The following is a 12,874-nucleotide window of genomic DNA, read 5'->3' as shown; positions in this document are numbered from 1 at the left end:
GGAAGAATGAAGAAAGTAAAAAGAAAAGAACAGAAAAAGACAGAAAAAAGAAAAAAGGGAAACAGAGCGATAAAGATGCTGGAAGGAATGAAATAAAGTTATGAAAGAAAACAGAATAAAAAGGGAAGAATGAAAGAAACAACAAAAAGCAAAGAAAGAAAGAAAGAAAAAAAAAAGAGGGCAACACAGTGAGAAAGATGCTGGAAGGAATGAAGGAAAGAAAAAATAATAAAACGGGAAGAATGACAGAAATATGAAAATACAAAAAGAAAGAAAGAAAAGTGGAATACAGAGTGAGAAAGAAAGATTAAAAGAGAAATAAGAATGAAAGCAAAAAGAGATGCAAAGAAAATTGAAAAAAAAAAAAAACCCAGAACAAAAGAAGGATGGAAGCAAAGGAAAAAACAGAAATGTTTAAGCAAATTTGATTTAGAGATCTTACCTGCTTAACTCCTATTAGAGAACTAGAATCCAGTATGACCACTAACACCACTAGCACTAATAACACCACCAGCACCAATAATTATAGGGCTAACGTAACTGCACTAATATTGAAAATGCTGCATATGAAAGCAGTGGAATGGTGAATCAAATGGTTGAACATAGGGGCTAGGTACTGTTATTAAATAATGTTATTAACAGTTCTACTATACGCCAACATTTGCTATGATTTGCAATTATTATAATTCCAGCTTATCACACAAAACATACAAATCATAATTGTGCAAAATATATATTGTTTTTTCTTCATGGGGAGTGTGAGGGTGCATGGGTATACATGTGGGTTAAGGGCATGTCGGGATCTATTAAAGAGGAAGCCCCCCCCCCCCCTCGGTTAATCAGTGACAAGGTTATCTCTGAATTTGACAGGTGCTAATTGATGCAATTACATTTAAACATCATTTAGCACCTGTCAAATCAGAGATAACCTTGTCACATCCTGATTAATTTAATAACCAGGCAGGTTTGGTTCACCCCAGAAGAACTGCTCTGGTGGGGCTTCCTCTCAAAATGAAATTTTTAAAAGATCTGGAGCAATATTAGTAAAGTATATCTTTTCAATGTTAATAATTGCTTTTATATAATGTGTAGTTGTGTAGGGTGTGTGTAGTATGTGTTGGCGGATTATCATATAATTTGGATGCCACCCTTATCTTTAGTAGTAGGTTTTTGCCGATTCTAGCACATTTCTGTATTTTCCCGTGTAAATCGCCCCCAACCATCAAATACACATAAAATCACAGAAACCTGTCTATTTCTGTGTAAATCGCCCCAACCATCAAATACACATAAAATCACAGAAACCTGTCTATTTCTGTGTAAATCGTCCCCAACCATCAAATACACAGTAAAATCACAAAAACCTGTGTAACTGCCGTGTAAATCGCCCCAACCATCAAATACACAGTAAAATCACATAAACCAGTCATTTTCCGTGTAAATCGACTCAACCACCAAATACACAGTAAAATCACAAAACCTGTGTAACTGCCGTGTACACAGGATTACACAGAAAATCATCCTTGCATTTTTAATTCACCCCAATCCAAATTACACGAAAAATTCCCTGCATTTCAACTTATCCAAAAAAAAAAATGCAGGGGAAAAAATTCCCCTGCATTTCAACTTATCCACAAAAAAAAATACAAGGGAAAAAATTCCCCCTACATTTTTTAACCTCTTCATTTTATTCATTTAAGAAAAACATATTTAAAAAAATAAATATAATAAAAAAATGGAATCATTCAAAAATCATTACAACGTTAAAAAAGAAATAACTCTCGAATCGAAAGTAGAAAATAACCGTCTGTTCGTATTTTACAACAACCAGTGGGTTCAACTCAGTCAAAAAATCCAAACAAATTTTACAAACCCGTAACATTGCAGAATCGTTACAATGTCGGTCTATGTAAAGAGTTGGGAATTCCGACAAATAAGGGTAAAAAATATAGTTCGGCTTATTACCAAAAAAATAGAGAGAAGTATTGTATGGCTTCAAAAAAATATTACGAAAAAATGAAATCCTCATAATAATTTGATATTGATTTTTTTTGAAAATAAAAAAGGGTTTAAGAAAATAAAAACATTGTATATAATAAAAGCAGATGAGAAGAATACTAAAATTTTCATCGAACGCTGAATGGGAGCGTTTAAAAAAAATCAAGAGTGAATATACGGTAAAGGATCTACGAGCCATTGCAAAAAATGCTGGCCTGCAAGGAGATTGGAGACACACCCGCAAAACCGATCTGATAAAATTTCTTCAAGAAAACTATGTCTTAGATCCGCTGGATGCTCCGATACAAAATATCGATACGCCTATCCTTCAACCAACGCCGTACATGCCATCAACACAACCACAAGCGCAACAAAGACCACAACCGCAAGACTGGTCCTTTTTGGACACACCTCAACCACCTTTGAGACGGACTAAATTTCAACGAAAAATTAAACAACTGTACAAGCAAAAAAAAAAACCTTTTGAAATTCAAGAAACTGAATCTGCTCTCAATCGATTTACTACTCAATACAAAATTGATGGAAGATCACGTTATGAACCAAGAACCTTTTTAGCAGCAACTAAACAACCTGTTGTGAACCTTTTAACCAACAATCGTCAAACAAAGGTTGTGCTAGTTCTTCGCTGCATGATGGAAAAGACGAATCTCCAAACGGGAGAACTTATCACCAAAGAAGCCTCATTTACCTCCACTACGGATGTTAATCTGGAGGCAACTGATCTTGATGAATTATACAAAAGGTGGTCTGAAAGAATTTTGGAAAACATTGCGACATTTCAAAACAGCGGAAGCGGATGGGTATTCAAATCGATCGTAGACTTGAGCATTCACACAGTTAAATACAAACCGATGAGTGGTTCGTCATACATTCCGACTCAAAAAGATCTAGCCAAAAAGAAAGCGATCATCAATCTCATAAATGATGACAACCAATGCTCCAAGTGGTCTATCACTCGAGCCCTCAATCCAGTTGACAAAAATCCAAATCGGGTAGACAACAAGCTTATAGAACAAGCCAAAGAGCTCAACTGGGATGGTATCCCCTTTCCAACCTCCCTTAAAGATATTGCCAAGTTTGAAAGGAACAATCCTACACTTTCCGTTAATGTCTTGGGATACGCCGAAAAAATTCATCCAAGAGGTTGTACAAAAATGAAGTCTACCCGCTGAGAGTAGGTGCTAGCAATCGAAAACACGAAGTTATTCTTCTTTTAATTTCGGGCAAAAATAAGGATGGCCATGACACCCAACATTACTGCGTCATCAAGAGTATGAGCAGACTAATGTCGTCACGAGAGAGTAAAATGGTCATGCTAGATATTATTGTATGCGATGTCTCACGTCCTACATCTCCAAACAAAAATTGGTGAAACATAAAGAGCTATGTCAAAATAATGAAACCGTGAAAATTGAAATGCCGGATCCAGAGAAGGATTCATCTCAGTATTTTAAACATCATTTCAAGTCTCAGAACGTTCCCTTTGTCGTGTACGCCGATTTTGAATCTTTTACAAAACCGATTCAAACTTGTCAACCAAACCTCAAAGACTCCTACACCAAAAAGTATCAGAAGCACGAACCATCGGGCTTTTGCTATTATATCAAGTGTTTCGATGACTCGGTGTACACTCAAGAACCAGTGATCTTCACCAAGGAATCCGAGGACCAAGATGTTGCTCAGATTTTTGTGGAAACTCTAGAGCAAAACATCAAAGAGATCTATCAAGAATTCAAGTTCCAAAAGGAAATGATCTTCGGGGAGCAAGAGCGAGAGATCTTCAAAAAATCCACCCACTGCCACATCTGTAAGGATCCACTGACCCCCGATGATAAAGATAATTACAACGTCAGAGACCACTGTCACTATAAGGGAACCTTTAGAGGAGCTGCCCACAATATCTGCAATATGAAATATAGGAAACCAAAGTTCTTTCCCGTGATTTTTCATAATCTAGCCGGATATGACGCTCATCTGTTCATCAAGAATCTTGGCAAGACCGAGGGAGAGATCGACTGTATTCCTTCCAACGAAGAGAAGTACATCTCATTCACCAAGAAGATATTGGTTGACACCTTTACCAATAAGGAAGGAAAAGAAGTCGATGTCAAGCGTGATCTCAGATTTATCGACAGCTTTAAATTCATGGCTGCTGGACTTGGCAAACTCGTCGAAAATTTGGATGAGTTTTCTGAATTACCGAAATTTTATCAGGATGAACAACTTCAGCTGCTCTTCAGAAAAGGGGTGTATCCGTACGATCACGTCAACTCTTTGGAAAAACTCCAGGAGACTAGTCTTCCACCCAAAGACACCTTCTACTCCAAACTCAACGAAGAACACATTTCCGATGAGGATTATGAACACGCACAGAATGTTTGGAATGCCTTCGAGATGAAAACCATGAGGGAGTATCACGATCTGTATCTCAAGTCGGACGTTCTCCTTTTAGCCGACGTGTTCGAAAATTTCAGAAAAGTCTGTCTGAAAAATTACGAACTGGATCCTTGCTGGTTTTACACGGCTCCCGGATTAACCTACGATGGCATGCTAAAACGACGTCCAAACGTCTCGAACTCCTCACGGAATACGATAAGACTTTGTTTTTTGAAAACGAAAATAGAGGTGGGGTTTCCACGATATCTACCAGATATGCCAAAGCCAACAACAAGTACATGGGTGCCGATTACGATCCGAGCGAGCCCACCAAGCACATCGTATACATCGACGCGAACAACCTATACGGATGGGCCATGAGTCAACCGCTTCCGGTCGGTAACTTCGAGTGGATGTCGTCAAAAGAGCTAGACAATTGGCGCGAAATCCCGTGCACTCTTGAAGTGGATTTGGAATATCCCAAAGAGCTGCACGACCTTCACAACGACTTTCCCCTAGCTCCAGAAGACTGATCGTGAACAAAGTGGAAAAACTAATTTCGAATCTGAACGACAAGGAAAAGTACGTTATCCACCACGTGGCTCTGAAGCAGTGCTTGGAGCTTGGACTCAAACTGACCAAGGTTCACAGAGGGATAAAATACCGAGAGGAAGCCTTCATGAAATCATACATCGACAAGAATACCAGTCTTCGAACAAAAGCTGAATCGGAGTTTGAGAAGGATTTCTTCAAACTGATGAACAACAGCGTCTTTGGAAAAACGATGGAAAACATCAGAAATCGCGTCAATGTCCATCTCGTGAATTCGGAACACAAAGCCATCAAATTAGCCGCAAAACCCAACTACCAGCGATGCACAATCTTTGATGAAAATCTTGTGGCTGTTCACATGAAGAAAACCTCGCTGTACTTCAACAAGCCGATATATCTCGGAGCGAGCATCCTGGATATTGCAAAGACGAAGATGTACGACTTTCACTACAATTACATCAAGAAAAAGTACGGAAACAAAGCGAAGCTCTGTATGACAGATACAGACTCGCTACTTTATGAAATCGAGACCGAAGATTTTTACGAGGACATCGCACTAGACGTGAATCGCTACTTTGACACTTCCAACTACCCAGCTGATCATCCATCGGGAATTCCGACTGGAAAGAACAAAAAAGTTCCCGGCATGTTCAAGGACGAAGCCGGAGGAAAGCAGATAGTGGAATTTGTTGGACTGAGAGCAAAGTTGTACTCCTTCAGAATGCACGAGGGAAACGAGGAAAAGAGGTGCAAAGGCATCAAGAAAGCGGTCGTCGAAAGAAAAATTACCTTCGACGACTACAAACGCTGTCTCTTCGATGAGAAACCTCTGACGAGAACGATGAATGTGATTAGGAGTTACAAGCACGAGGTGTACACTGAAACCGTTAACAAAGTCGCGCTCGATTCCAAAGATGATAAGAGAAGCATACTTGAGGACAAAATTCACACACATGCACACGGTTACTGTGTTGAAAAACTTGAATAAGAAATTTTACTTTAAAACTTTGTTGGGTGGCAACTGTGTACCCTCGGGTACTATCATAAGCTCCTGTCTAACAAACGCTCTCTTTGGTGCACCTTCACTCAAATAGTACAAAATTGGATCACCCGGAGTCCTCACGATACTATCAACCGTGTAAGTTTCCAGAGACCAAATGGGATCGGTTGCGCGTCTTCTCTCACCTCCTCCAACTCTCCGGGAGCGTACAAATACCTCAATCTCACGTTACCTGGAATTTTAATCTCATTTTTTAACTTCTGTGGAGCTGAAGGCATCGTTTCAATCTTTTTCTTCTTGATAGCATCAACCGGTTTCATTCCTATCAGCCGAGTCTCTTCGCTGTTCAAAGCTCTGATCACATCCGGAAGCCTACCCACCCACTCGGTAGACCTCACATTTTTCTGACCACGAGCTTCCATCAGTATTTCCTGCGAGTACTGATGGCCAAACAGTCTTTCAGCCAAAGTTCTGTTGAATCTTTCAACAATTGCCTGAGCTCTATGTTGACCAGGCAACCCTCTTCTGATATCGACCTTGTGCTTTTTCATCACTTCGTTCACTTTGCCCATGAATTCTCTTCCAGGATCGACCTGCAGAAGCTTCGGCCACTTTAAAACTCGAGAGTAAATTTTTTTATATGCTTTAGCCACCTCCCCAGATTCCTTCGAGCTCAGAGGCTCAGCTTCCTTGTATCTGCTCGCGACATCCACCACAGTCAACGCGTACTTGTAAAGCTTTTTTCCTTTACTCGGTCTGTCGTGAGGAGAAACAACAAATCGGCTTGATGAACTTCATTAGGTACACTTACGTTAAATTTTGCTCTGGGAATGTACTTCGGAGGTGGTAGGTAAATTTGCAACTGAGTCTGCTTTTTCAAAAAATTTCTAGCTTTTTCTTTTTGTCACTCCAGCCTCTTTCGCCAGCTTGTCTATCGCAGAAACACCCTTCCAATACCCTCTCGGACTGTAGTAAACCTTAGACATTTTAGTTTCAGCCATCTTTTATTTTTAGCCCGATTTAAAAATAAAAAAAGTTAAAAAAAATCCCGGCTAATAAAAAAAACAGTTTAAGAAAATCCTAATTAATAAAAAAAGCGAACAAAATGGCAAAACAATCAAGCATACTGAAGGTGGAATTTGAGCACTTGTTAGAAGAGCAAAAAGGATCCTCAATTTTGAAATGGGTTGAACTAGAAGAAGGTGGAATTTACGAAATTACCAATTTTGAGATCATGGAAACCAGGGTTGGAAAATCCGGAGTTATCACTCTCAGTGATAACACTCGAGTTTGGAGTTGTTCTACCCTAACAAAAAGGCTAGAGAACTTGGACTTGGACTTTGGTGAATCAATAGCTCTTGTTAAACCCACGGGCAAAAAAGAAAGCAAAACAACCGGGAACATGTACCACAGTTTTGACCTTGTAGTGAAAGAGTTGTAATATGATGAAGACTCAGACTAGACGTACAGTCTACCATAACCAACAAAAAAAATCTCCTTTAGACATTCAGTCTAAAGGAGATTTTTTTATTGTTACAAAAATGAAGTGTACGAGTAAATATAAGCGTTGTTTTTGCAAATTGTGTAAAAAGAAAACTCGCCTCCGGAACAAAAAACCGATTTGCAACCTATACGGTACCGAATTCACTCGGTTGTTTAAAGAACCCGCACGAGTGGAGCAAAGAGTTCCGCCAAAATGTAAAAATTGCAACTCAGAATACATAGTAGACGATGTGTGTTATGATTGTGGTTTGGAAAATGACGCGTCTCTTAACGAGAACTCACCCCGAGTTAACATCGACCAAATTCGACAATCGATAAAGTACTGCGAAACCAAGACCTACCAGTTTGAAGAATACATCGAAATCTATCGAGGAAATGTTACGAATTTGAACGAAAAAAAATTATTGTTCGAGTCCTCTCCGAGTAAAAAAGACTTGTTAAAAGTCTTGAGATCAGACCCAAAAGCCGTTCACAAGATTTACTACGAAATTACGGGCAATTCTCCCGTCGATTTTTTGTATGATCAAGCTAATTTGTTATGCGATCTTGATAATATACTGAAAATTTATCTACAAAATAAACCCGAAAGAAATAATTTCAATATTCACTACGTTCTCTTCTACCTACTCAAACGAAGAAATTATCCCGTAACTCTCGACGATTTTCCAGAGATTAGAGGCTCAGCTCCCACCCAAATACTTTTATCCAAAGTATTTGATAGCGACCACACCGGTTCCGAGCAATCCCAGTCCGAGCAAAGCTAACTCCCCATTTTGGATCGATTTTGTTTGATCTTCGTCGAGATACTCTCCATCATAAAGTTGTGGTTCGGGTGGAAAAGAATCCATCAAAATTCCCGTTAAATTATAATACTGTCTCATCGCGTCATCGACGTCCGAAAAGGTTCTCTCCGCGTGACCCTGTTTTTTAATTGATCGTTGATGTAATCTATTCTTGAAAGACGCTAAATTCCAAGAATCTCGGTCGTGCTGAAGTTTTTCGAGAGCGAGATCGTGTCTTTTGCGTTCTTCCGAACTACTGAGAGAGTTGAACAGATAATTGCTCCTGAAAATGCCAAAGCGTTAACCATGGCTCCACCAACCATGAATGCGATCGACGCCATTTTTCTCTTTATTTTCACAAAAAAAAAACCCTCTTAGCACAGATAGTGCTAAGAGGGTTTTAATATACCTACCTTGACAGAATGTTTCCTTGGACTAAACCATAATTTCATCCGGAAGAATTCCTTGATTCACGAGCCAATCTCTGAGCATCGTAGCCGAATAGACGCTCAAAGTCAACTTTACAATATCCTCCACATCAAGCTGCGAGAGATTAGCCGGCTTCATTTTTAGGAACTTTTTCATAACGAACGAGTTAGCCCATATACCGAGGCTTATCGTTGTTGCGTGATACGCGCCGTTTACGATCATTTTTACGTTTGGATTGGTTTCTGCCATCTTCTTTATTGTAACTAAAAATCATCGAAAGGATCGACTTTTGGTTGATGATCGACCGCTGTGGTCACGGTGGGTGGGCTTTCAGTCGTACCGTTTAAGGTAGAATACCCATATGCCACTATCCCTCCAACGACGACGACCGCTCCTCCAACAAGAACTGGACCTGACAACCAGTTTGACACGTCTGAAGGTGTACGTGACGTTTTGTCTATGGTGGACGGGTTCTCCCGTGTCGTTTCCTCTGCTTCAAAGGCTTTCATTTTGCTGCCCTTTCTTTGTTTCTTGCGGCTAATGCTTTTCCAGCGGCAACCCGGTTCGGGTTTTTTGACTTTTGCTTGATTCACTCCTGCCGTCACTTTTGTCGGAGGCGTCGTGTCCGCTGCTGGAACGTCTACTGATTTGGTTTCTAGATCACTCATCTTTTATTATTAGAAAAAATCTATAGATACCTGTAGAATTATCTATAGATACCTGTAGAATCATCTATAGATACCTGTAGAATCATCTATAGATACCTGTAGAATCATCTATAGATACCTGTAGAAATCATCTATAGATACCTGTAGACTCTTACGAAAGCTGAAATTTTCTTTAAAACTTCATTTTAAAGTTTTGATAAATAATTATAAACAAAAATCAGGCATTGATCATCGGAACCGAGATTGGTGTTTTAATAGCGGACACAAAAACTCAGTAAGATGACGGATTCGTTCTCCGAAGAATCAGATTTCAGCGACGAATGCGACGCGTTCAATCCGCTGTACTGCGATTCAAAAGGGGAGCATCTCACCTTATCGCAGAGGGTAAAAAGAAGCAGAGAGAGAATCGCCGAGAAAAGAGAAGTCGAGCTCCTAAAGACACGACTCCTGGTGGAAGAGATCGCGCAGAGCAAATTTCCCAGGAAAAAAATGCCCTACAAAGAGAACGAACCCCCGGTGACGCTCGTTCACTTCCTCTCGTTCGGGTGCAAGAACTCGGTCTACGAAAAGAGATAACCTGGGAAACTAAAAAATGTTCGAGGGATATTTTTCTCGAACATTTTTTTTTAGTTTTGAAACTTTTGTAATATTTTTTTTTTTTAAAGTTTAGTCAAACCAAAAAAAAATTCAAGAGGAATAAATACTTCCTCTTGAATTTTTTAGTTTCCAGGATATTAACCCTTTCCATACTTTACGAGTTGTCTCCAGAAGAAAAGATTGCATTCGATCATCATGGTAGTCAACAGAGCTGGCGATTCGCTTCTTCCTAAAATCACGGCCCTTGTAAAATCATCCTTGCTGGATTCGCTAAAAATGTTGTAAAGCGGAGTCGGAAATGGTGAAAATGAAGAAAGTATGTAGCTTGCCATCAGCCTTACGGTTCTTCCGTTTCCGTCCGAAAAAGGATGCAGTTCGAGCATTTCGGCTACGAAATATGCGCAAGCTTTGAAGGTATTCAACAATCTTTTTTCCTCGTCAGGATCTTCCCTGCTTTGAATAAACAAACTATTGAATCTATCGACAATGTTGATTGCCGCCATTTCCATATCTTCAGGCATGCGATACTCGTGTATCTGACCCATAAACGTTGTAAACCTCCGAGCCCTACTATACTCTCCGGGCTTTGTTTCGCCAAATTCTAACGGAAGATTTTTCCTCACAATTTTGTTGGTCTGTCTAATCAAGTTTTCTTCTAGAAACCCAAAATTGCTATCATTCATTAAATTTTGGCAGGCTTCGTGTAGGTTGAGCGTTTCTTTTGCTTGTAAGGAGGTGTCACCGGAGTCAGGGTTCGATAGAAACTCTCGCGTTTGCGATAGGTTTTGAAATCCGTGATATTCTTCGTCTAGACAATGATAAACAAATTCCGTCAAGAGAAAGTCTTTCGAACCTCGCAATTATTCATCTTTTTGCACTTCAGAATCTCTCGAATGGCATCTTTGATGCTTGGAAATTCGCCCTTTCTCCAACTAGGGTTTTCTTCTGGAGAAAAATCGATCAAATCGCTAACCGAAGAAATAAATGGCATTTTTAGCATATAGAAAAGTTATATCTTAAAACTGTTTTGCAAACTTCAAAGGGTTAATCAATCACATCAATACTTGGGGAGTCGTCTACTGTGCACTTCGCTTCTGGTGGAAAGTCAACTTTTTTAACACCGTTGCTAGTTAACAGAATAGCCTCCAACGGAGCTAGCATACGTCCAAAACTATGATACAGCCCACAGGTCCATTTGTTTAAAGCTAAATCAATAAAGGGCCCTTCGTTCAGAGACTCTTCCAGAGCATCGCGATCGGTAATCGCCAAATTTTTTGGAAGGAAGAGTCCGACCAAATTTACGTAAGCGGTAACGAAGTGCTTTTTCATTGACCTGGTCACTATCCCACCCATGTGAGCCTCGTATCTGGCGTAGAGTCTCATCAGGCTCTTTTGATCAAGCCTATCGATCTCAGCGGAGGTTATGGTCTTTCCCAAATACTCTTTGCTTTTTCCTGCCTCTGCTACGCCGATCAACCGTTCCCGCAGCTGTTCCGTTTCGCCAGACTCCCTCACAGGTTCCTCCCGTGTAGCCGTACCGTCTAAGGTAGACATTCCGCCTATGGTGGGCAAAACGTCCACGGTCATCGCCTCGTTAACTATATCTTCAATTTCAGTCATCTTGCTTTTTTATCTTAAGATTATTTTTGCCACCAGTACTCAGTCGGTTGCTCGGTAATTAGAATTAGTTTGGAATGTTTTTGTTTAGCTAGCTTTTTTTTTATCTCTTTCTTCTTTTCTAGAGTTGGGATTATATCGTTCTCCTTAGAGTCTCGCCGAAACTATCTTGATCTTTTGTGTAAAACAGGGCTGTCCATTTTGTCTGCTCTCTGAGATCGGTAACGATGGAGTTATATTTTTGTGTAAGCACCCAAACGGAGCAATTATCGTGTCTTCCTGAGAATGCTAGCTGAGAAAGCATCTGTTTCTTTTTGGTTAATGATCTGTCAGAGCTGCAGTCGTCGATAATGAAAAGTGTGTGTCCGTCTTGTATTCCATAAGTTTTGTAACCAAATTTCAAACAATCGTTCAGCCAATCGTCGGACTTTGGACACCAGTTAGGATCCATTGGAATGACATCAACGTCCTTAAAAAACCAGGATCTGTTTAAGTACGCTTTGTTGCGCGTCCAGGTAGGGCAAACGATTATGATGTATTCAAAGAAATTCTTGTATTCCCTCTCGAGTAAATCCAAAACAAATTCAGTCTTGCCACAGCCGGTGGCTCCGCAGATTATAGCCGAGTGCGCGTGTTTTGGAAACATCTTTTATTCTAGTATTTCACGCTCTGCAATTTTCCGGCTTCGATATTCACCTTTGCATCCTGTATGTAGTACACGTAAGCGTTCAACGCTCCTGCAGCCTCGGCTTCTTTTTCGATTTCGATTTGAATACTCTGACTAGCTCCTTCAATTTTCCTACCAGATCCATGCAACGTGCCATCATCCGTGGTTCTCATGTCCAACCAGAGTCCATACTTGGTCGTGAGATAATCTGGTAAAATCACATCGGCCAATTCCGCTTCTTTGATTATGTGGGACGGTTCTGAATTTTCCATCCGCAAAGTGCTTTTGAATTTCTTCAAAATGGTTGTGAGGTAACATTCCGCTTGCATACAGCTGGTTTGGGTTCCCGTCTAGAGTGGCTGAGACTTTTTGATTTTTGGGTTGTATAATTTCTCGGAATCTCGAGCGTAATCGGCTCCTCCATCCGCGGGATCTACGAAAAGAATCAAAATGCCTTTCATGGACTTTGCTCGTGGTGCCAGGACAATATTCCAGACGGTGTTTGATTTGTCCAGCGACTCCTTGCTGTGTCTCATAACTCTATCGTACATAACCACGCTTTTTCCATCGTACATGTTTTTGATCATCATCGCCGTCTCTTGTGAGCTTACCACATCAAACTCCAGGTGAATGTTAGAAATGGAGTAACTGGCAGCTGTGTCTG

General features: G+C 40.2%; 1 protein-coding gene across 1 annotated transcript; it reads left to right on the top strand.

The window, feature by feature from the left end:
- The first annotated feature begins 3,435 nt into the window (after window positions 1-3,435).
- Window positions 3,436-11,716, top strand: LOC140161747 (uncharacterized). Its single transcript, XM_072185045.1, has 3 exons — window positions 3,436-4,442; window positions 4,915-5,794; window positions 11,669-11,716. The coding sequence occupies exons 1-3, from the start codon at window positions 3,436-3,438 to the stop codon at window positions 11,714-11,716; spliced, it is 1,935 nt and encodes a 644-aa protein (XP_072041146.1).
- The last annotated feature ends 1,158 nt before the right edge of the window (window positions 11,717-12,874 follow it).

Source organism: Amphiura filiformis, chromosome 10 (genome assembly GCF_039555335.1).
Source record: "Amphiura filiformis chromosome 10, Afil_fr2py, whole genome shotgun sequence".
In the NCBI taxonomy this organism is placed as follows: domain Eukaryota; kingdom Metazoa; phylum Echinodermata; class Ophiuroidea; order Amphilepidida; family Amphiuridae; genus Amphiura; species Amphiura filiformis.
The sequence above is the reverse complement of the archived record's forward strand: the minus strand, read 5'-3'. Positions and strand labels throughout refer to the sequence as shown.